This window comes from Hylobates moloch, unplaced genomic scaffold, assembly GCF_009828535.3.
Source record: "Hylobates moloch isolate HMO894 unplaced genomic scaffold, HMol_V3 SCAFFOLD_8, whole genome shotgun sequence".
NCBI lineage: Eukaryota > Metazoa > Chordata > Mammalia > Primates > Hylobatidae > Hylobates > Hylobates moloch.
The window spans coordinates 78554476-78578197 of record NW_026652283.1 but is presented as its reverse complement, the minus strand read 5'-3'; the positions used below and the strand labels follow the sequence as shown (position 1 = coordinate 78578197).

Sequence of the window (23722 nt, the reverse complement as noted above, 5' to 3'; positions counted from 1 at the left end):
CAACTTCCAGTTTACCTGGAGCATTTCTACCTTCCACCTCTTCTTTCTTGTTCTCTTAGTGTGATTTGACTTAGCTGCCCATTCCTGTGCTGCCTGTAGCACTAACATTGATGTTGGCTCTTTCTACCATCAAGCTGGAGAGTATAAATCTGATTTTTTTCTGAATCATATTATAGATAGTTTCACACATATTTGATAGCAGATTTCTCTTTTAAAGTGTATTGAACACACTATTCCTTAGATTAGCCAAAGTTTTAAGAATAACAAAATCTAGGTGGGGCATGGTGGCTCATGCCTGTAATCTGAAAGAAGCCAGTCAAAGCTCACCAGAACCAGATGGTGACAAAAGCGACCTCTAATTGTCCTCATTTCTCATTATACACTAATTATAATGCGTTAGCATGTTAAACAACACTCCCACCAGTGCCATCACAGTTTATAAAGGCCATGGTGGGCCAGGCGTAGTGGCTCATGCCTGTAATCCCAACAATTTGGGAAGCCAGGGCAGGAGTTTGAGAGCAGCCTGGCCAACATGGCGAAACCCTGTCTCTACTAAAAATACAAAACTTAGCCAGGCGTGGTGGTGCACACCTGTAATCCCAGCTACTCAGGAGGCTGAGGCAGGAGAATCACTTGAGCCTGGGAGGTGGAGATTGCAGTGACCCGAGATTGCATCACTGTACTCTAACTTGGGCGAGAGAGCGAGACTCCATCTCAAAATAAAAAACAACAACAACAAAAAATGCCATGGCAACATCTAGAAGTTACAGTATATGTCTGAAAGGGGGAGAAATCCTCAGTTCAGGAACTCCCCACCCCTTTCCCAAAAAACTCATGAATAATCCACCCCTTGTTTAGCATGTAATCAAGAAATAACCATAAGTTTACTCAGGCAGCCCATGTCTCTGCTCTGTCTATAGAGTAACCGTTCTTTTATTCCTTTATATTCTTAATAAACTTGCCTTCACTTTACTCTGTCAGCTCACTCTTAAATTCCTTCCTGCGTGAAGCCAAGAACCCACATGGCCTCCCAGCTAAACCCGACTTTTGGGGTTTGCCCTGTGACAAGTAGGAGTGATCACGTATCATTTTTTATCAGTGGGGTCTTTGTGACCCTTATATTGCAAAATCAGTCCTGCCAAATTGCTGTCTCACACTTATAAGTGAGAACATGTGTATTTGGTTTTCTGTTCCTGTGTTAATTTGTTTAGGATAATAGCCTCCAGCTGCATCCATGTTGCTACAAAGGACGTGATTTCATTCTTTTTTTTTTTTACGGCTGCATAGTATTCCATGGATTATATGTTTCACATTTTCTTTATCCAATCCACCGTTGATGGGAACCCAGGCTGATTCCATGTCTTGCTATTGTGAATACTGCAGTGATAAACATGTGAGTACATATGTCTTTTTGGTAGAATGATTTGTTTTCTTTTGGAAATATACTCAGTAATGGCATTGCTGGGTCGAATGGTGGCTTTAAGTTCTTTGAGAAATCACCAAACTGCTTCCCACAGGGGCAGAACCACTTTACATTCCCATCAAAAAGTGTATAAATGTTCCGCTTTCTCCACAGCCTTGCCGGCATCTTTTTTTTTTTTTTTTTAAGCTTTTAATGATAGCCATTCTGAGTGGTGTGAGATGGTATCTCATTGTGGTTTTGGTGATGATGAGCATTTTTTCATGTTTGTTGGCCGCTTGTGTGTTGTCTTTTGAGAAGTGTCTGTTCATGTTCTTTGGCCATTTTTTAATGGGGTTATTTGTTTTTTGCTTAGTGATTCAAGTTCCTTATAGATTCTGTATATTAGTCCTTTGTCAGATGCATAGTTTGCAAATATTTTTTCCCATTCTGTATGTTGTCTGTTTGCTGATAGTTTCCTTTCTTTTTTTTTTTTTTTTTGCTGTGCAGAAGCAGCTCTTTGATTTAATAAGGTCCCACTAGTCAATGGTTTTTGTTGTAGTTGCTTTGGAGACCTAGCCACAGTTTGTTTTTGCCAAGGCCAATGCCGAGAAGGTATTTCCTAGGTTTTCTTCTAGGATTTTTTTTTTCTTTTTTTTCTGAGACTGAGTCTCGCTTTGTCGCCCAGGCTGGAGTGCAGTGGTGTGATCTCAGCTCACTGCAAGCTCCGCCTCCCGGGTTCACGCCATTCTCCTACCTCAGCCTCTGGAGTAGCTGGGACTACAGGTGCCCGCCACCACACCCAGCTAATTTTTTTGTATTTTTAGTAGAGACGGGGTTTCACCGTGTTAGCCAGGATGGTCTCGATCTCCTGACCTCGTGATCCGCCTGCCTCAGCCTCCCAAAGTGCTGGGATTACAGGCCTGAGCCACTGCGCCCAGCCTTCTTCTGAGATTTTTATAGTTTGAAGTCTTACATTTAAATCTTTAATATATCTTGAGTAAATGTTTATATATGGTGAAAGGTAAGCATCCAGTTTCATTCTTCTGCATATGGCTAGGCTAACCATTCCAGTACCATTTATTGAATAGGGAGTCCTTTCCCCATTGCTTGTTTTTGTCAGCCTTGTTGAAGATCAGACAGTTGTGGCTGATCTTTATTCTGAGTTTTACAGCTTTATTTCTGAGTTTTCTATTCTGTTCCATTGATCTATGTGTCTGTTTTTGTACCAGTACCATGCTGTTTTGATTACTGTAGCCTTATAGTATGAAGTCAGATAATGAGGTGCTTCTGGCTTTGTTCTTTTGCTTAGGATTGCTTTGGCTATTTGAGCTCCTTTTTTTAATTCCATATGAATTTTAGAGTTATTTTTTAAATTCTATGAACAATGATGGTAGTTTGATAGGAATAGTGTTGAATCTGTAGGTTGCTTTGGGCAGTATGACCATTTTAACAATATTGATTCTTTCATTTCCTGAGCATGGAATGTTTGTGCACTTATTTGTGTCATCTCTGATTTCTTTCAGCCGTATTTTGTAGTTCTCCTTGTAGAAATCTTTTACCTCCTTGGTTAGCTATATTTCTAGGTATTTTATTTTATTTTATTTTATTTTATTTTATTTTATTTTGTGGCTATTGTAAGTGGGATTGTGTTCTTGAATTGACTCTCAGCCTGGATGTTATTGGTGTATAGAAATGCTATTGATTTTTGTACATCGATTTTGTATACTGAAACTTTGCTAAAGTTGTTTATCAGTTCCGAGAGCCTTTTGACAGAGTCTAGGATTTTCTAGGTATAGGATTACATTGTCACAATGATATTGAGAAATTATACAATAAAGATTTAAGGAGATTTCTAGCTCGGATACTCTTTTTTTTTTTTTTTTTAGAGTCAAGGTTTTGCTCTGTCACCCAGGCTGGAGGGCAGTGGTGCAATCATAGTTCACTGCAGCCTCAAACTTCTGGGCTCAAATTATCCGCCCATTTCAGTCTCCTGAATAGCTAGGACTACAGGTATGTGCCACCACGTCCAGCTAATTTTTAAATTTTTTTCATAGAGTCTTGCTTTGTTGCCCAGGCTGGTACCATACTCCTGGGCTCAAGTGATCCCACCTGCCTCGGCCTTCTAAAATGCTGAGATTACAGGCATGGGCCACTGTGCCTGGCCTTGGGTACCATTTTCATTAGTCTCTACTTTACTTTGGTGGATAAATATTCCTGCCACTTACTAATGACACTTAACATTTCAAATTTTAATAAGATTATATGGAGAATTGACATTTTCATCTTTTTGATAAGAAAAAAGGCTTCTCGTAGCTATAAAGACTTCATTTCTGTTAGCTCTGGGAACTGATTTATGTTTGAATATTGTCACAGAATTTGAAATCAGAATACTTAGTGTACATTTGTAAAATATAGTTCTAAATACTTAACACTGTTACTTTTAAATGCCTTTGACAGATTTTTCATTATACTTGTAACAAGTTAATTTTTAAAAGTAAATTGGAATTTTATAATAGTTACTATTTGCTCATTAACCACCATGTCCTAGGCACCAGAAATAGGTATTATACATTCATTATTTTAACTAATCTCGCAGTAGTCTTGTGAAATATTACTACCTCAATTTTTTAGTTGAGGAAACTAACTTAAAGTGGCTGAATAGAACATAGGTTATATATGACAGAATGTGTATTCGGACTCTCTTGATCTGCCTTGAGTATTAAGCTATTTGGAACTCACTGAGTGACTAAGTTTAGAAAGACCACTGAGAGTCTAGACCAGTATTTTTTGAGAGCCATTTACAAAGTCTGTTGGGTTGTATGGGGCTTGTTCTTTACTAGGCTACTTTAATAAGTGAATAAATGAATACAACATATTTATGAGGTTTTCTATTTTTGAACACATGAGCAATAGACGTAACTTTGAACTATAGTTCTCTGGTCACCTGGAAAGTGTTTCATTCATGGAGAATTATATAAGAGTTTGCTAAATCAGTAATAGACTGTGGGCTATTGGAAAAAGAAGCCTCAGGGTCTGAAGGTTTGTATTGATACGTTTTTGCCTACTCCTGGGTCTTGAAGATAGCCTGTGGTAGGCAGAGGAGGGTTGTAATTTGTTTTGTGATTTTGTGTACATATTTGAAACCAAATTTTTTAGGGGGTCAAAATTATGTAGATAACTTAAGTCTCTCATGGCCTTTGATGAATGGCCCACAGGCAACTCAAACTGGTATGTATCTTTTCCTTGTGTTCCCAAGTCTTGCCTGTTCACTGCCATTTCCTACTATACCTTTTTCCAGATATATTATTGGCTTTGTAGAGATGATAATGGACCAGGGTCTATTTCTAGCTCTGTTTTGGATGATTTATGACAGTGAGCATGACTTTCTGATGCCTCAAGTCATCCGCTGCAACATAGCTATTTTTTCATGTAAATTTTAGGTAGATAAATGAACTAATAACCTTTGAGCTATGACTAGGAAGATCGTGTCTGTGCCATGGTTGGTGTTCATTCCAATTTTTCTCTTACATTTATTTCAGTGCTACTGTTAGGACTCAAAAAAGAACATGTGTCTTTGTATTAATCTTTAATCCTTCTTGCAATTTTGTTTAATACTAAATATCATAAATTAGCAAACAGTTTAAAAGCAAATGTTACAGCATGTACATCTAGATGAATGTTGTACCTATAACAGGAACTTGGGCAGATTATATAATTATTTTAATAATATTGGGCTTTTATAAAAAATATTTGGAATTTCCCTCAGAGTAAGCTTAGAGACTGTCAAAGGATAAAAATTTGCTACCACGTTGAAAATAATATTTGGAAGTTTTGGGATTACAATGGAGTATTGAATATCTGCATTTAATTTTGCTTCTCTCTGAAACACTACAAAAAAGAAGATACAGAGATTATAAAATGTCATATACCCATAAGGACAAGGAAATTGGCAAGGCATTCAAAGAGTGGAAACTGTCACTTAGTAGAGCTGAGACAGCCGAATCCCAAGGTGGTAGCAGGAATAGCTGAGAACTAACCTTGTTTATACAACATATCCTCAAAAGGCATAATGAATTTTAGCACCAGATACCTTTGGAACTGAGGATGAATATATTTTTAAGTGGTTCTCCTTTACATCATCTCATTTGATGGCCACTCTTGTCTCATCTTGGTAGAAGTTTTGAGGTTTGTTTTCAATGGAGGGTTAAAATAGAGCATCTCTGGATTGGGAGATTTCATGCACAGTTGAGGAAAAGGGTTCCATATTAAAACGGGGTGGGGGGTGGTTAAGTGACAGTATGCCTACTGAGTATTGAAGACTGACAGCCTTCATCCTGTACTCGGCTCTCAAAATCCTGGCAGCCAGTCCTTTCCCCTTTCAAGCAGGAGACTGGAAGACTTTTGTGTGGGCAGTCCATGACAAGGGGAAGGCCCTAAAGATGCTAACTGTGCCAGTTATTTATTGCCTCTGAGTTCCAGACCCACCCTTACAACCCCTCATTATGATGCTGAAGTTGGACTTGCAAACTACATTTTTTCTTTGTCAGCTGAATCTATGTTAGTCACTGCCAATAAAGGGGTGTAGTAGGGAGATTACTAGGAAGAAGAAGCGTTGTGGTTCTTCATGTTTTTTTTTTTTTTATCACAGTGGCAGACTGCTCTGCAAGTAGTTGATACCCACAGTATTTCCCATGGCAAGCAGTGGTCTTTGTTCTGATGCATGACCTTCAGCAACATTCTTTCTCACTGAGCAGTCAGTGGATAGCATATTTCTGCAGTAGTACAACATTTCCTTACAGATCTGTATTCTTAGCCTTTTGGGGCCCCTTTTGTAAGTTGCTAAGCCTTTTTTTTTCTTTTTTTGAGACGGAGTCTTGCTCTGTCGCCCAGGCTGGAGTGCAGTGGCGCAATCTCGGCTCACTGCAAGCTCCGCCTCCCGGGTTCACGCCATTCTCCTGCCTCAGCCTCTCCGGGTAGCTGGGACTACAGGCGCCCGCCACCACGCCCGGCTAATTTTTTGTATTTTTAGTAGAGACGGGGTTTCACCGTGGTCTCGATCTCCTGACCTCGTGATCCGCCCGCCTCGGCCTCCCAAAGTGCTGGGATTACAAGCGTGAGCCACCGCGCCCGGCCTCCTTTTTTTTTCTTTGTTTACTTTTCCCTCAGCCTTAAATGTGGCAGCTGCATTCTGTAGTTGCTACCTCTGTTATATCTTAGAGCTCTCTTCCATTTTCAGTTGTTTACCATCTTTTACCTATTTAATGTTTTTTATAGTAAATTTTTACTGTTTGAATGATTGGTATATTTTCTGTCTCCTGACTTTACCCCACTTGATACTCTTGAAGTCTGGGTCTCCACAACAAATGATACAGTGAGATCTCTGTGCAGTGAACCATAAGGTCAGCAAGCTTCACCCATCTGTTTGGAGCTTCCAGTTAACTTTTTATTTCCTTTCCCTTAAATATGAACTGGCAACCAAGGATACAGGATATTTGAGGATGCCTCTAACATGAAAGATGGCCACATTTCACTATCTCCCATTCTGCCCCCCAAAATGAAAAATCACTTTGTAGGAAACAGACTGCACAGGGTGAAGAAAGATTATCGTTAATATCCTCTGAGAGATAAAGGAGATATTGCATCTGTGAAACAGGAACTGGATACTGCAGAAAAAGAAACATTCAGATACCACAAAAGAGCTCTTGGAAATTAAAAATATGATAGCAAGAATGAAAATCTCAGTAGGAGAGTTGGAAGAAAAAGTTGAGGGAATTTCCTAGAAAATAAAGTAAAAAGACAAAGTCACTGAAAATTAGAGAAGATACAATTAGGGATCAGTTTCAAGAGGTGCATTATTTGGTGGGGATTCAGAAGCACAGAAGAGAGAAACTGAAGTATAAAAATTCACTATGAAGTAATTTGGGAAAATTTTCCAGAATGTAAGGACATGGGCTTCCCGATTGAAAGGGCCCAGGAAGAAACTAACACAAATAAATGAAAATAGACTAATTTCATTGTGAAATTTCAGAATATTGGACCAAGAAAGATTTAACAAGCAGGAAAATGCATGCCATGTAAAAAGGACCAGGAATCAGACTGACATTGGATTTTAACCATGGATACTAGAAGAGTAGAGGAGGGTCTTCAAAATGCCGAAGGAAAATGTGTGTTATATGTTATCTTAGTTCATTTAGGCTGCTATAACAATACTATAGGCTGGGTAGTTTATAAGCAACAGAAATTTATTTCTCACAGTTCTGGAGGCTGGGAAGTGCAAGAACAAGGTGCCAAACAGATTTAATGTCTAGTAAGGGCATATTTCATGGTTCATAGATGGCTGTCTTTTCGGTGTGTCCTCACATAGAGGAAGGGAGCAAGCGAGATCTCTGGGTTCTCTTTTATAAGGGCATTAATCCTGTTTATAAGGGCCCTGTCCTCATGATCCAGTCACCTTTTCAAAGGCTTGACATCTGGATACGCTTATATTGGGGATTAGGTTTCAACATATGAATTTGCAGGAGGAAGACAAAACATTCTGTCTGCAGCATATATAAATATTAGAATGGTGCAAAAGTAATTGTGGTTTTGCCATTGAAAGTAACGGCAAAAACCCCAATTACTTTTGCACCAACCTATAGCTTGTGGTTTGGGAGTTTATTTTTCTTTAAACTGACAATCTGGATTATTTAGTCCATTTGCACTTTGATATAGTTAGGTGTAAGTGTATCATCTTGGTCCATGTCTTCTTTTTGTTCCTTAGTTTCTCAACTTATCCTTTCTTACTTTCCTTGAATTAACCCAGCATTTTAATGATTTCATTTAGGCTCCTCTATTAGCTTGTTGGCTTTACAGTGTTTTGCTTTTCCCTTATTGGTTATCCTAGAGTTTGAAACATGTACTCTTTTTTTTTTTTTTGAGATGGAATCTCACTCTGTCACCCAGGCTGGAGTGCAGTGGTGCGATCTCAGCTCACTGCAGCTTCTGCCTCCATGGCCTCAGCTTCCTGAATAGCTGGGACGACAGGTGTGCACCACCATGCCTGGCTAATTTTTGTATTTTTAGTAGAGACAAGGTTTCACCATATTGGCCAGACTGGTCTCAAACTCCTGACCTCAATTGATCCACCCGCCTTGGCCTCTCAAAGTGCTGGGATTACAGGTGTGAGCCACCACACCCGCCAGAAAACATGCACTCTTATTAGAGTCTACCTTAAATTTGTTCTTTTACCTCTCCCCAGATTGCATGAACTTTACAATGATTTAACTACATTTGTCCCTCTCTTGTCTTTTATGCAACTATGGTCATGTATTTTACTTCTGTCTACATTCACTCGTTTGTCCACATTTTTTACCCTTTTCTTTTCTTTCTTTTTTCTTTTTTTGAGACAGAGTCTCACTGTGTCACCCAGGCTGGAGTGCAGTGGCATGATCTTTCTTGGCTCACTGTAACCTCTGCCTCCTGGGTTCAAGAAATTCTCATGCCTCAGCCTCCTGAGGAGCTGGGATTACAGGTACCCACCACCACGCCCAACTAATTTTTGTATTTTTAGTAGAGATGGGGTTTCACCATGTTGTCCAGGCTGGTCTCAAACTCCTGACCTCAGGTGATCCGCCTGCCTCAGCCTCCCAAAGTGCTGGAATTACAGGTGTGAGCCACGGCACCCAGCCTTTTACCCTTTTCTTTTTTTTTTTGAGATGGAGTCTTACTCTGTCGCCCAGGCTGGAGTGCAATGGCGCCATCTCGGCTTGCTGCAACCTCTGCCTCCTGGATTAAAGTGATTCTCCTGCCTCAGCCTCCTGAGTAGGTGGGATTACAGGCATGTGCCACCATGCCCAACTAATTTTTGTATTTTTAGTAGAGACGGGGTTTCACCATGTTGGTCAGACTGGTCTCGAACTCCTGACCTTGTGATCTGCCTGCCTTGACCTCCCAAAGTGCTGTGATTACAGGTGTGAGCCGCCACGCCTGGCCCCTTTTACCCTTTTCAATTATCTCTTTACCATGCTTTTACATGGTTCTATCTGGGATTTATTTATTTATTTGCCATTTAGATACACCTTTTAGTAGTATTTCTTTCAGCACTGGTTTGTTGCACATTGTTTCAGTTTCTGCTTATATGAATCTCTTAAATTTGTCATCATTTTTGAATGATATTTTTCCTCAGTATAGAATTTTAGGTTGATGGGTGTTTTCTTTTAGCATTTTAAAGGTTTCATTTGGTTAATATTTATTTGACTTGCATAATTTCTTTGAAAAGTCACTGTGTTATTGATTTCTCCTAAATGTAATGTGGCTCTGCTCAGCTTGTCAGCCTCTCAGCTGCTGCTTTTTGTGGGGTTTCTTGGAGCCCTGTATGCCATTTTGGGAACTGGGAAATCTCAGGAGTGGAGATTAATATAAAATTTTGGATTTACTGTAATTCACTTCTTTCTGAGATTTTTATCCCTAAGGCTCAGTTACTTTGGTAGCCCTCAATGTCAACATTTTTCTCTTATCTCAATGGAACTATCATTTTCTGCTGGTATGCCCTCAGAAAAAAAAAAAGTCAGGTGAATGAGGAGCTCACCTTGATGTGGTTTCCTTCTCTTGGAGATTATAGTGTCTGAAGTTCTGTCGAGGATAGTTGCTTTCCAATGCCCTTACATGGCTGTTTCATGTATTTTGTCCAAAGCAAAGTTTTGTCAGGACTAGAACCAGAAGTTCACAAATATATAGTATTTTAATCCCAAAAGAGTTAAAAAATATCTTGATCAGTGGCAGTATTATTGAAATTTGCTTATGGCCCTCCAGAGTGACTAATTTTAACTAAATAATGACTCATTTGCAAGTAAAAATTCTCAGTTTTTTAATGTACATTTATTTATTGGTGATTATTATCTTTAAATTTACAGCTCACAAATGAAGATTTAGTATAACTTTAAACTGTGCAAATAAATGCAGATGATTATTGTGTAAATTTTTCAGTGCAAATAACGGAAAGAGGATTTTGAATGTAGACCTTTTGAATAATCACATTTTTCTATTTTGAGGCTGAATTCTCTTCTAAGTTGCTTATTTTTACAAGTGATTGGCACGTTGTTTCCTGCCTATTATTAGTTATATAACTGGAAAAGGGATCCATAATTGGGTGAACTCCATATATTTCTATTGATGCACCAAAGGGAAAAAAATCAGTATTTTTAAAAGGTTGTAGATTTTGTTTTTGGCTCTAGAATTTACAGTTGGTTGCTTAAATGATCTCCAAAGTGGGTCCTCATGCAAGTCTTCACAAAGAACCATGATTTGTTATTAAACTACTTTTAATCATGGTATGGAATGGAAGAGAAATTGTGCTTATCTTCTACCTGTCTCTACTTCCTGTGCAGCTATTAGCCAGGTATTGGGTATAAATAAATTTTCATTTTTTCCTTCCATCAGTGAGGAATATATGTTACACCTTTGGAATAAAAAACTTTCACCTTTGAAACTTCTTATCAAAGTGGTATTTTTTGTTGGACTGCATTTGATGCTTTTGATCTGGTTTGATTGGTTTGCACCTGGAATCTTTGTAAAGGGTTGCTGATTGTTGACTGTCACATGGCCTGATCTGTATAGAGGCTTCATTCTTTTGGGTTCACACTGCCAACACTGTTCTGCAACTTCTCTGTCAGTACCAATTGTAGTGGTACTGTTGGCTCTTTGGGATAGTATAACTTCACTTGCATTGGGTGACTGGCAAGGACATTTCACAGGCTAAATAAGAATGCATATTATTTTTATTTTTTTTAAGTGAAAGCAAGTTTATTAGGAAAATAGAGGAATGAAAGAATGGCTACTCCACAGGCAGAGCAGCTCTCCTGGTTGGCTATTTTTATGGTTATTTCTTGATTATATGCTAAACAAGGGATAGATTATTCAAGAGTTTTCTAGGAAAGGCATGGGCAATTCCTGGAATTGAGGGTTCCTCCCCTTTTTAAACCATATAGGATAACTTCCTGACATTGCCATGACATTTGTACACTGTCGTGGCACTGGTGGGCATGTCTTTTGGCATACTAATGCATTATAATTAGCATATAATGAGCAATGAGGACAACCAGAGGTCACTTCATTGCCATCTTGGTTTTGGTGGGTTTTGGCTGGCTTCTTTACTGCAACCTGTTTTATTTATTTATTTATAATTTTTTTTATTTTTTAAAATTATACTTTAAGTTCTGGGATACATGTGCAGAATTATTACATAGGTATGCATGTGCCATAGTGGTTTGCTGCACCCATCAACCCGTCATCTACATTAGGTATTTCTCCTAATGTTATCCCTTCCCTAGTCCCCCACCCTCTGACATGCCCTGGTGTGTGATGTTCCCCTTCCTATGTCCATGTGTTCTCATTGTTTATCTACCACTTGTGAGTGAGAACATGTGGTGTTTGGTTTTTCTGTTTCTGTGTTAGTTTGCTGAGAATAATGGTTTCCAGCTTCATCTGTGTCCCCGCAAAGGGCATGAACTCGTCCTTTTTTATGGCTGCATAGTATTCTATGGTGTGTATGTACTACATTTTCTTTATCCAGTTTATCATTGATGGGCATTTGGGTTGGTTCCAAGTTTTGCTATTGTGAACAGTGCTGCAATAAACATATGTGTGCATGCGTCTTTATAGTAGGATTATTTATAATCCTTAGGGTATATACTCAGTAATGGGATTGCTAGGTCAAATGGTATTTCCGGTTCTAGATCTTTGAGGAATTGCCACACTGTCTTCTACAATGGTCGAACTAATTTATACTCCCACCAACAGTGTAAAAGCGTTCCTGTTTCTCCACATCCTCTCCAGTGTCTGTTGTTCCCTGACTTTTTAATGATTGCCATTCTAACTGGTGTGACATGGTATCTCATTGTGGTTTTGATTTGCATTTCTCTAATGATCAGTGATGATGAGCTTTTTTTCATATGTTTGTTGGCCGCATAAATGTCTTCTTTTGAGAAGTGTCTGTTCATATCCTTTGCCCACTTTTTGATGAGGTTGTTTCAACAAACCTGACAAAAACAAGTAATGGGGAAAGGATTCCCTATTTAATAAATGGTGTTGGGAAAACTGGCTAGCCATATGCAGGAAATAGAAACTGGACCCCTTCTTTACACCTTATACAAAAATTAGCTCAAGACGGATTAAAGACTTAAATGTAAGACCTAAAACCATAAAAATCCTAAAAGAAAACCTAGGTAGTACCATTCAGGACATAGACATGGGCAAAGACTTCATGACTAAAACACCAAAAGCAATGGCAACAAAAGCCAGAATTGACAAATGGGATCTAATTAAACTAAAGACCTTCTGTGCAGCAAAAGAAACTATCATCAGAGTGAACAGGCAGCCTGCAGAATGGGAGAAAATTTTTGCAATCTATTCATCTGACAAAGGTCTAATATCCAGAATCTACAAGGAACTTAAACAAATTTACAAGAAAAGTGCAACCTGTTTTATTAGCAAGGTCTTTGTGACCTGTATCTTGTGCTGACTTCCTGTCTCATCCTGTGACTTAGAATTCCTAAACTCCTGGGAATGCAGCCCAGTAGGTCTCAGCCTTATTTTACCTAGCCCCTATTCAAGATGGAGTTGCTTTTATTTATTCAAATGCCTCTGACATATTTTCCTTCTCCCTTTTACAAGGGAACTCTTAATCCTAAGGTTAGTAGAAGGGTGAAGATCCATCTTCTGAAACTTCTTCAGGCTGAATAGGGGTAGTGATATTCCTGCCTAACTATCAGGGTCTCTTGTATTCAGGTTAGAGAGGAGCTCAGTCAGAAAGCATTGGTTTGTCGAGGGCCATTCATAGCTCTGAGTTTGAACAAAGGTGATATCTGGAAGATTAATAAGTCTTCAATTTAAGAAAACATTCAGTAAGCTTATCCTGCATTCCTGTACAAGGAGTATAACGGCAATATATTCCACCACAGTAAAGCAAAGTAAGTAAAATTATTCCAGATAAACTAAATAAGAAAGCTTTTCATGAACTGGGCAATTGTTGGAACCAAGCTGATATGGGGTTGCTAGCCGATCCCAATATGTGCCCAGAATTAGAATATTGATCCAGAGTTTTGCATTACTCATCCCTCTGTTTCTTCTGAGCAGCAGTCAGAGATCACTGGTTGGTTCACAGGATAAGCAGGGTTAATCTAAAATGCAGATAAAACTTTGAAACAACTGATGAGACTAGAATCTAATAACAGGCATACCATAGTTCTTGAAACATATTTTTTTCTCTTTAGTCTTCTGTTTTTACTAAAGACAAATCATAGTAGGACCAATTTGTTTGCAAAAATAAACCTTACTCTTATACTTGGCCTGATTATTTGTTTAAAGTGCAGCAAGAATAATTATTTTTCCCATAGGCTTTTTAAATAGGCTTTGATGGAACTGTGTTCCATAAGGAATCTCAGATAAAACTTTTTATTTTAAAGCCAAGCCCAGCCATGGGTTTGTACCTTCAAATACCTATGAATTGGGTAAACTCATCTCCTCTTAAGGTTTCAAGACTATTTAAGGCCCCTGGGCCTTTCAGAAATTGACATTCTTTACTTACCACAGGTCAGGAATCTTGTACAGGGACAGTGTAGACAAGGTATGAGGCCAGTTTTCCCATGAGGCTTTCATTGCTCTACACATCAAGTTTGATTCCTTAAAGGAAAGCACACTAAGTTTGATTCCTTAAAGGAAAGCACACCAAGTTTGATTCCTTAAAGGAAAGCACACCAAGTTTGATTCCTTAAAGGAAAGCACACCATCCCAGTCAAAACCTTGGTAAAATAACCAGTTTCTCCAATTGTGTCCTGTTGCAAAAGAAAACATTCTTACTGCACTTATGCAAATAACTATATTGCCATTAATTAAGAATACTCACAAATAGTTTCCAAATTCTGGAGAAATCAGGTAGAGAGAAACAAATATGCTCCAAATTTTTTTCACAGGAGTATATTTCATTTAATTGTTAAAAGCTGTAAGTAGCTCAAAAGAAAAGTTTTCTTGACTCTGTAAAACAAAACAAAGGATCAGCAACATTTTAAGCAAAGTCAGAAAGATTACTTTGAACTTTTATTAGTTTAATCCATGCAGTTAACTCCTCTTCTGCTTGATATTCATGAATATTTCAGCTCTCCAGGAGAGTCCTAAAAGTTTTTCCTACATTCTGATGTCACAATCTCCAAACTTACCAGAAACCTGCATTCAAGAGCACCTGTCAAAGTTCTATAGCTGATTTTAAACCTTGAAGAGGTTTTTTCAAGGGATCAAAACAAGAAAACAATTGTTTTTGAAGAGGATCTAAACAAGAAAACAATTGTTTGTGGATGACAAAATTGTTTAGGGAAGCCCCTATTAAAGCCACAATTGACTAGGAATTTTAGTTACTACTGTGGCATACAACAATTTTACATAACAATTTATAATTATTAATAACACACTAAATCATATCAGAATTATAGGAGTTTTTCATAATTTTGGAACACATACCAATAACATTTAAACAAATGCAGCCCAAAGAAAGCCAAACACCATTTCATATTTGACAGTGCTTCCTGTATGATTTGTATATACCAAATAAGCCGAATATGTCATTTTTGGACTTTAGGTGACCTAATAGCTAAAATATTAATTAAGTCAGAGAAAGTCATACTTTATAATTTGATTTTGGAAAGTTTGTCAAATATCAAAGTTTTTAGACTCTTCATATTAGAAAATAGAGTTCCATGTCACTATAAGTCATTCATTTAGCCAAAATGGTAACTCAAACATTTAAAAAAGGCAAAAACTAAGAGGGAAGACTTAGCTTTCCAAAGTGTCTTTTTTCTTTCCCTTCTTTTTCCTGTAGTGATTCAAAAGGGGCAAACAAAAATCCTTCTTTTTTTAAATGTAACATGAAAATCTATTTCAAGACAGAAAGCCACATTTCACTATTGCATTAGTGCACTATTAGTGTCACACCCAATTCTTAAAACCTTATAGACAATTATATTCCATCTTAATCACTTTGACCATAAGGTAGATTCTCATAAACCTTTTTCATAACCGTTTAAAATTTTTGTTACAGAAGGCAGATTAGTGCTCTGAGAAAACCCTGTTGTACTTTTATTCCATTGTTCACACACAGACTTTTTTTACAAGATTAATTTTTCACAAATGTTTCACAACTTGCACAAACCTTCAACTATATCTTATCTAACTTAAAACAATTATTTAACCCTTTAATCTAGGGAAAACCACCTCACATTCACATGCCTTTTTATAATCTTTTACCAAATCACCTGTCACTTTCTTTACACACCTTGCATGCAAAACTTTTTATTTCCCAAAGATTACTTAAGTCACATGAACTAAAAGGCATTGCACTTTTTACTTTTCTGACAAAATATTTGATATAAGTGCTTATGACCTTTAAACTAATTAATTAAAATCACAATCTTCAAACTTATCAGAAACTTCCATTCAAGAGCACCTGTTAAAGTTATATAGCTGACTATAAACCGTCTTTTGAAGAGGATCAGAACAAGACAACAATTGTTCATGGATGACAAAATTCCTTAGGGCAGCCTCTATTAAAGCCTCATATCACACATAGAACACATATAAATACACAGATAGAAGAAGATCCAGTACTTTTAAGATTTTTTTATTTGCCAGTTTTTAGGTTTGTCTTTAAAGTATGCAGTTTTTAGGGCCTAATAAGCAGGCACAACTGGAAGGCAAAACAGATTAACAAAACCCCGAATTAAGGGTTCCATTTTTCTAGCAGATTCTGGATCCTTAAAAGAGAAACATTATGGAACAAGACAGTGCAATGATTTTACTGTGCATTTCATTGCAAAGCAACCCAAAGCCAATCAGCTCATTCTGTGATTAGCCCAACCCCATGAGATCTTATCTCACAGTGGTGGGAGAGGAATATCTTCATTCCTTCCAGGTGGCCAAGAGCTTGCTTCTCTTATCCAAACATGCAAAGAGCCAAGTATCCCCCCATAACTGCGAATAGCCATTGCTAAAAATATATTTCCTACCAAAGTATATTTTGTTTATGACACACCAAAATTCTCTCATAATGTGAATTTCTGATACACCCAAAAGTAAAAAACATCAGATAAAACAATGCAAAACAGAACAGAGCCTTATATTTTGAGAGGGATCTATCACTTCTAATTCCTGGGGATTCCATTCTGGAGGATGGTGGCTGTCTTCTAACAGCTCCACTAGGCAGTGCCCCAGGGGGGGACTCCATGTGGGGGCTCTTACCCCACCTTTCCCTTCTGCACTGCCCTAGCAGAGGTTCTCCATGAGGGTTCTGCCCCTGCAGCAGACTTGTGCCTGGACACCCAGGCATTTTCATACGTCCTCTGAAATCCAGGTGGGGGTTCCTAAACCTCAATTCTTGTCTTCTGTGTAGGGCCAATACCATGTAGAAGCTGCCAAGGCATGGAGCTTCCACCCTCTGAAGCAGCAGCCTGAGCTGTACCTTTCATCCTCTGAAGCAATGGCCTGAAGTGTACCTTTAGCCATGGCTGGAGCTGAAGCAGCTGGGATGCAGGGCGCCAAGTCCTCAGGCTGCACACAGCAGTGGGGCCCTGGACCTTGCCCAGGAAACCATTTTTCCCTCCTAGGCCTCTGGGCCTGTGACGAGAGGGGCTGCCACGAAGATCTCTGATATGCCCCAGAGACACTTTCCTCATTGTCTTGGTGATTAACATTTGGCTCCTCATTACTTATGCAAATTTCTGCAGCAGCCTTGAATTTCTCCCCAGAAAATGGGTTTTTGTTTTCTACCACATCGTCAGGCTGCAGATTTTCCAAACTTTTATGCTAAGTCACCTCTTGAAAATGCTTTGCTCTTTAGAAATATCTTCCACCAGGTACCCTAAATCATCTCTTTCAAGTTCAAAGTTTCACAGATCTCTAGGGCAGGGGCAAAATATCGCCAGTCTCTTTGCTAAACTATAGCAAGAGTCACCTTTATTCCAATTCCCAACAAGTTCCCCTTCTCCATCTGAGACCACCTCAGCCTGGACTTCATTGTCAATATCACTATCAGCATTTTGGTCAAAATCATTTAACAAGTCTCTAGGAGGTTCCAAACTTTCCCACATCTTTCTGTCTTCTGAGCCCTCAGTCTCTAGGAAGTTCCAGACTTTTCCACATTTTCCTGTCTTCTTCTGAGCCCTCCAAACTGTTCCAGCCTCTGCCTGTTATCCAGTTCCAAAGTTGCTTCCACGTTTTTGGGTATCCTTATAGCAGCACCCTACACTCTGCAGTACCAATTTAGTGTATTAGTCTGTTCACATGCTGCTATGAAGAAATACCCAAGAATGGGTAATTTATAAAGAAAAGAGATTTAATTGACTCACAGTTCTGCATGACTGGGGAGGCCTCAGGAAACTTACAGTCATGGTGGAAGGGGAAGCAAACACGTCCTTCTTCACATGGCGGCAGATGAGAGAAGTGCTGAACAAAGGGGAGAAGGCTCCTTATAAAACCTTCAGATTTTGTGGGAACTCACTATCATGAGAACAGCATGGGGGTGACCGCCCCCAGATTCAGTTACCTCCCACTGGGTCCCTCCGCCAGCATGTGGGGATTAGAACTGAGATTACAATTCAAGGTGAGGTTTGGATGGGGACAGAGAGCCAGGCCATATTAGTGGGGAAGTGGGTGCGGGGAAACTTCTCTCTTCTGTGTATTTATATAGGATGATTGGAGATGGCCTTTCTGAGAAGATAACATTTGGGCAGAGAACAGATGGAAATGAGGAAGCAATCCTGAGATACTCTGAGTGGAAGGGGTTTGGGGAGGGGAAGAACAGTCCAGAAATATGGTGCAAAAAGTATAAAGGTGCTGAGGCGAGAGCCTGCTTAGTAAGTTGAAGGAATTGCAGAGAGACTATTATGGCTGCAGTGGATGGATGGGATGGGGAGAAGCAGAGAGAGTGGTGGAAGTTGAGATCAGCAGAGGCTCTAATAAAGACTTTGGATTTTATTTTGATCTGGGATGCTTTTGGAGAGCTTAGAGCAGAGGAGTAACTAAGGCTCGAAAAGTTAAACTTTTCTTTTGGAATTTGAAGTTAATACCCAAACCATTTCCAATAATTCTTTCTTTTTTTTTTTTTTTTTTTTTTTTTGAGACGGAGTCTCGCTCTGTCGCCCAGGCTGGAGTGCAGTGGTGCAATCTTGGCTCACTGCAAGCTCCGCCTCCCGGGTTCACGCCATTCTCCTGCCTCAGCCTCTCCGAGTAGCTGGGACTACAGGCGCCCGCCACCACGCCCGGCTAATTTTTTTGTATTTTTAGTAGAGACGGGGTTTCACCGTGGTGTCGATCTCCTGACCTCGTGATCCGCCCGCCTCGGCCTCCCAAAGTGATTTCCATTCATTTGGGTAAAGTGGAAAAAGTCTGTGTTTCTTGCAATCATGCCGTGAGTAACATGTCCCTAGCTTAGAAGTTAGAGAGTTGCAGCAAGTTACTGAGGAAGGGAAGAGCTGGTATTTATAGGTAGAAGGGATAGAAGACCAATAGAGAACCTTTGGAGGCAATACTTGTTTAGCATTTTATAGAATTCAGTTATATTTTTCTGACTTAAGTTAGACATAAGTCTTTATAAACTTGAGTGTTGTAAGAATGCCTTCCTTTCTTTAATTTTCTATAAAAATTTATATCTGAAAATGTTAGAGTATAAAACTTTGCCTTAACCTTAAGTTCCTAGTAGTAATCAAACCAGCAGATATTTTACTCACCAAATGAGACTCTGATGTGTTCTTCAGTTAAATGCATATGATGACATTGAAATTGATGAACACTCAGACAATCTGAACATCAAGGGGAGTTTCACTTTCTTTGCTAGTATTCTGAAATTTTGGAAAGTCAAGATATTAATGATGAAAATGAAAGGGGAGAATATAATTGCAGAGGTAGATTTTCCAGAGTTCTTGGACAGTAGGTAAATTGACATTTGGAAAATACTTCATTGTGGTTCATTAAAAGCATATATTTCCTGTTGATTCATAATGATTTGGGAGATATTTTAGTTGTTTCTTTGAGAGCTTATGAACTTTTTTGGTTCATATGTAAGAAACAGAAATAATGAGTTGTTCTTCCCTTTCTCTTTTCCTTACTGTCTTCAATTCTTCTTAGTCATGGAATGGATACATTTGGCAAAGCTTGTAGCAGAGTTGCAGTTTTAAGAAAAGGTGATGGCTGAAGTTCACTGAGCAGAATTCTCATGTACACCTTATAATGGTGGCATCCCTTAGAGATGATAATGTGGTTTTGAAACTACTTAGATTAGTGATTGTCAGGGCTGGGGGATAGAAGTTAGGGAGGAGGGTTGACTACAAGAGAGCATGGTGTCACATTTGCATTATCATTATATGGTGTTAAATGTATCCACAGTATGCATTGAAGATTCCTTCAGTGTCTTCTCATGGCTTGTTAGCTCATTTCTTTTTGTCTCTGAATAACATTCCATTGAATGGATGTGCCACAGTTTTATTCACTCATCTGCTGAAGAATGACATCTTAGATGCTTTTGAGTTTTGGCAGAAAGTATAAAACTGCTCTAAACATCAATTTGTAGTTTTTTTGTGTGTGTGGATGTAAGTTTTCAACTCATTTGGGTAAATATAAGGAATGGATTGCTCAATCATGTGGTAACAATATGTTTAGTTTTGTTAGAAACTGCCAAACTGGGCCGGGCCCGGTGGCTCACGCCTGTAATCCCAGCACTTTGGGAGGCCGAGGCGGGCGGATCATGAGGTCGGGAGATCGAGACCATCCTGGCTTACACAGTGAAACCCTGTCTCTACTAAAAATACAAAAAATTAGCCGGGCGAGGTGGCCGGTGCCTGTAGTCCCAGCTACTCGGGAGGCTGAGGCAGGAGTATGGCGTGAACCCCGGGGGGCGGAGCCTGCAGTGAGCGGAGATCGTGCCACTGCACTCCAGCCTGGGCGACAGCGAGACTCTGTCTCAAAAAAAAAAAAAAAAGAAACTGCCAAACTGTCTTCCAGAGTGCCTTTGTACCATTTTGGGTTTCCATCAACAGTGAATGAGAGTTCCTTTTGCTTTACATCTTCATCAGCATTTGGTTCGGTACAGTGTTCTGGATTTTGGCCACTGTGATAAGGCATGCAGTAGTATCTCATTGTTGTTTTAATTTGCAATTTTTTAATCACATAATGATGTTGAGCAGCTTCTCATATTCTTATTTGTCATCTCTGTATCTTCTTTGGTGAAGTGTCTGTTTAGATGTTTTGCTTATTTTTTAATTGGGCTGTTTTCTCCCCTCCCCTCCCCTCCTCTCCCCTCCCCTCCTCTCCCCTCTCCTCTTCTTTTTTTTTGAGATGGAGTCTCACTCAGTTGCCCAGGCTGGAGTGCAGTGGCACCATCTCAGCTCACTGCAACCTCTGCCTCCTGGGTTCAAGCGGTTCTCCTGCCTCAACCTCCTGAGTAGCTGGGATTACAGGTGTGTGCCACCATGCCTGGCTAATTTTTGTATTTTTAGTAGAGATGGGGTTTCACCACATTGGTCAGGCTGGTCTCAAACTCCTGACCTCATGATCCGCCCACCTCAGCCTCCCAAAGTGCTGGGATTGCAGGTGTGAGCCACTGCGCCTGGCCGGGCTGTTTATTTTCTTATTGAGTTTTAAGAGTTCTTTGTATATTTTGGATAACATTCCTTTATCAGATATGTCTTTTGTGAGTATTTTCTCCCAGTTTGTGGCTTGTCATTTTATTCTCTTAACAATGCCTTTCACAGAGGAGTTTTTAATTTCAGTGAAGCTCTGTGCATCAGTTATTTCTTTCATGGATCATGCTTTTGGTGTTGTAGTTAAAAAGTCATTGCTGTACTCGAGGTTACTTAGATTTTCTCCTGTGTTGTTGGAGTTTTATAGTTTTGCAGTTTATGTTAAGGTCTGTGATCCATTTTGAGTTTGTTTTTGTGACTAGAGTAAAATCTATGTGTAGATTCATTTTTTTTGCATATAGATGTCCAGTTGTTCCAGTACCATTTGTTGAAAACTCTTTTTTTTCCATTTTATTGCTTTTGCTTCCTTGTCAAAGATCAGTTGATTGTATTTATGTGGATCTATTTCTGGATTCTCTATTCAGTTCTCTGTTTGCCTAATCTTTCACCAATATCATACTGTCTTGATTACTTTAGCTTCATAGTGTTCTCATTGCTTTTATGGAGGAGAGGCTCTTTGAAGAGACTTACTCTGCCATACCTCATGATGTCATTTTCTGTTATGTTTCTTAAAATACTGTAAAGTGTCACATTGGTAAGTTATCACCATTTTTCAAAAATAAGTGGAGAAATGAGACTCAAGATATAAAATGAGTTAATGAAATTTATTTTTTCAGCTATTGTTCTAAATAGGAGCAAGGCTCATCTCTTTTGTTGTTTGTTATATTTTCAGGTGAAAAAAGTTGATTCTTTTTTTTCATAGCTTTGTTATTTTAAAAGTTAATATGTAGGGCAAACTCTCAACGATAACCTCTCAATTAATTTAGCTATCATCAGCAATCTCTTTATCTTCCTTCTTTAAATACAACTCTTGGCTTCCTCTCCTACCCATTGGAGCTGCTTCCTTTTAAACCCAAATAAAGAAATTATAGCAAAGCTCTGAAAATAATATATTGAAATTGAGAAAAGTTGGCAGTAAAATTTTCTTTCTCTGAAAATTGTTTTTTGTTGTGTAATTGAAACTTTTATTAGTATTGCTGAATGTGAATGCTAAAGGAAATAAATCAAGAAGGTGATCTGCACTAGCAAGGATGTTGACTTTAGCAGCTAGAAGGCAAAGAAATGAGAGTAATGTAGTATACTGCATGCGAGATTGAATGAGACTTCGAAACAGAAAGTCTGGGCTGTACTCCCTATCTGCCATGAAAAAAGTGATACAATTTTAGCATTTCTCTGCCCCAACACCTTCATGTAGGAACTTTTGTGCTGTTGAATTATATGTCCTCTGAAGTCTTTTCTAATTGCATTTTACTCAGTTGAAAGGGCTTTGTGCCTTGTAATGAAAATTAGAAATGTTTTATTCACCATATGACTGTTCCTTTTGGAGTAAGCTGCTGTGACAACTCTAGATCCTAATAAAGCCACAGTGGGTGTTTTAAGGAAAGATGTGCATTTATCTATTTTTTTCAAAAAATACTATTGTGTCTCTTATTGAACATGACATTGTGATTTTAATATCCTCTTACGCTTTGTTTTAGGTTGGTACAGAGGAGTTTCAACAAAGAAGCCAAATGTGAAGGTAATGAAAAGTTTATTGTTACCTTTTCTAATGTAGGAAGGAACTACCTTGTATGTTTGTTTGATATAACAACTCTTAGTGGTTCATCTTTTAATATTTTACAGTAGCCACAATGATTCTTTCCTTTACAAAACTGCAGCAAACTCTTCTCTGTCTCAGCATATCAAAGTGTTTCTTCTAAAAGGACAGGAAATGCAAATATGGTCATAGCTGCAAAGCTTATCTTGAAAAAGCCTATTCAGGCTTTTAAATATTTTTTTCTTTAAGGTATTTGACAAAAAGTAAATTGACTTATTCACAGGCCTAGTCCTGTGGAACCATATAATTAGATGAATTGTTTCTAAAATGCACAATGGAAAATATTTTCAAATAATCCAATTAGATATTTCTCTAATCATAATTTATTGAAATATTAATTTAAACAAGTTATTAGTATAGAATACTAATTTTATGTACTAGATTTTATGTTTATTACAATTAATATTAATGAAACATAGTTTAATTAGCAGTTATAATACAGTTAGAAATAATCTTTCCCAATGTATTTGCAAACACTTCTTTTTGCATATTTTTTCATGTAATTAATATTATCAGCTTTTCTTGTATGTTTCTGTAGCTTAATATTTGATGCAGTATGCTTTTGTTTGTATAGAAAAATACCAAAATTATCACTTTTTTCATTCAAAAAGAAAATTGTTTAGAGTTCTAATAATCAGTTTTGCCAGTAGAATCATTCAGTTTTATTAGTTTTAAGGTAATGATTATAAGGGAGACAGTATCTTTACATTTTAATGCCTCCTAGCTGTGGTTTCTCACTCTTGGCACTGTTGGCATTTTGGGCCAGATAATTCTTTATTGTGGGAGACAGTCTTGTGCAATGTGAGATGTTTAGCAGAGTATATGGCTTCTACCTACTAGATGCCAGAAACCCTCTGTCGCTTAGTGTGACAACAAAAGAGGACTTCAGACATTGCTGAATTTGTCTTGGGGACAAAATGACCCCTGGTTGAGAACCACTGCTTATAGGTAATTTTTCTTATATTTCTA

General features: G+C 38.4%; 1 protein-coding gene across 4 annotated transcripts in view; it reads left to right on the top strand.

Moving 5' to 3' along the window:
- DOCK3 (dedicator of cytokinesis 3) overlaps positions 1-23722 on the top strand; it is a 649329-nt gene that overhangs the window by 112359 nt on the left and 513248 nt on the right. For all 4 annotated transcript variants that reach the window (XM_032161429.2, XM_032161424.2, XM_058442283.1 and 1 more), the window contains exon 3: positions 22635-22675. In XM_032161429.2, coding sequence (XP_032017320.1) covers positions 22635-22675 — 41 coding nt within the window. The remainder of the gene's footprint in view (positions 1-22634; positions 22676-23722) is intronic.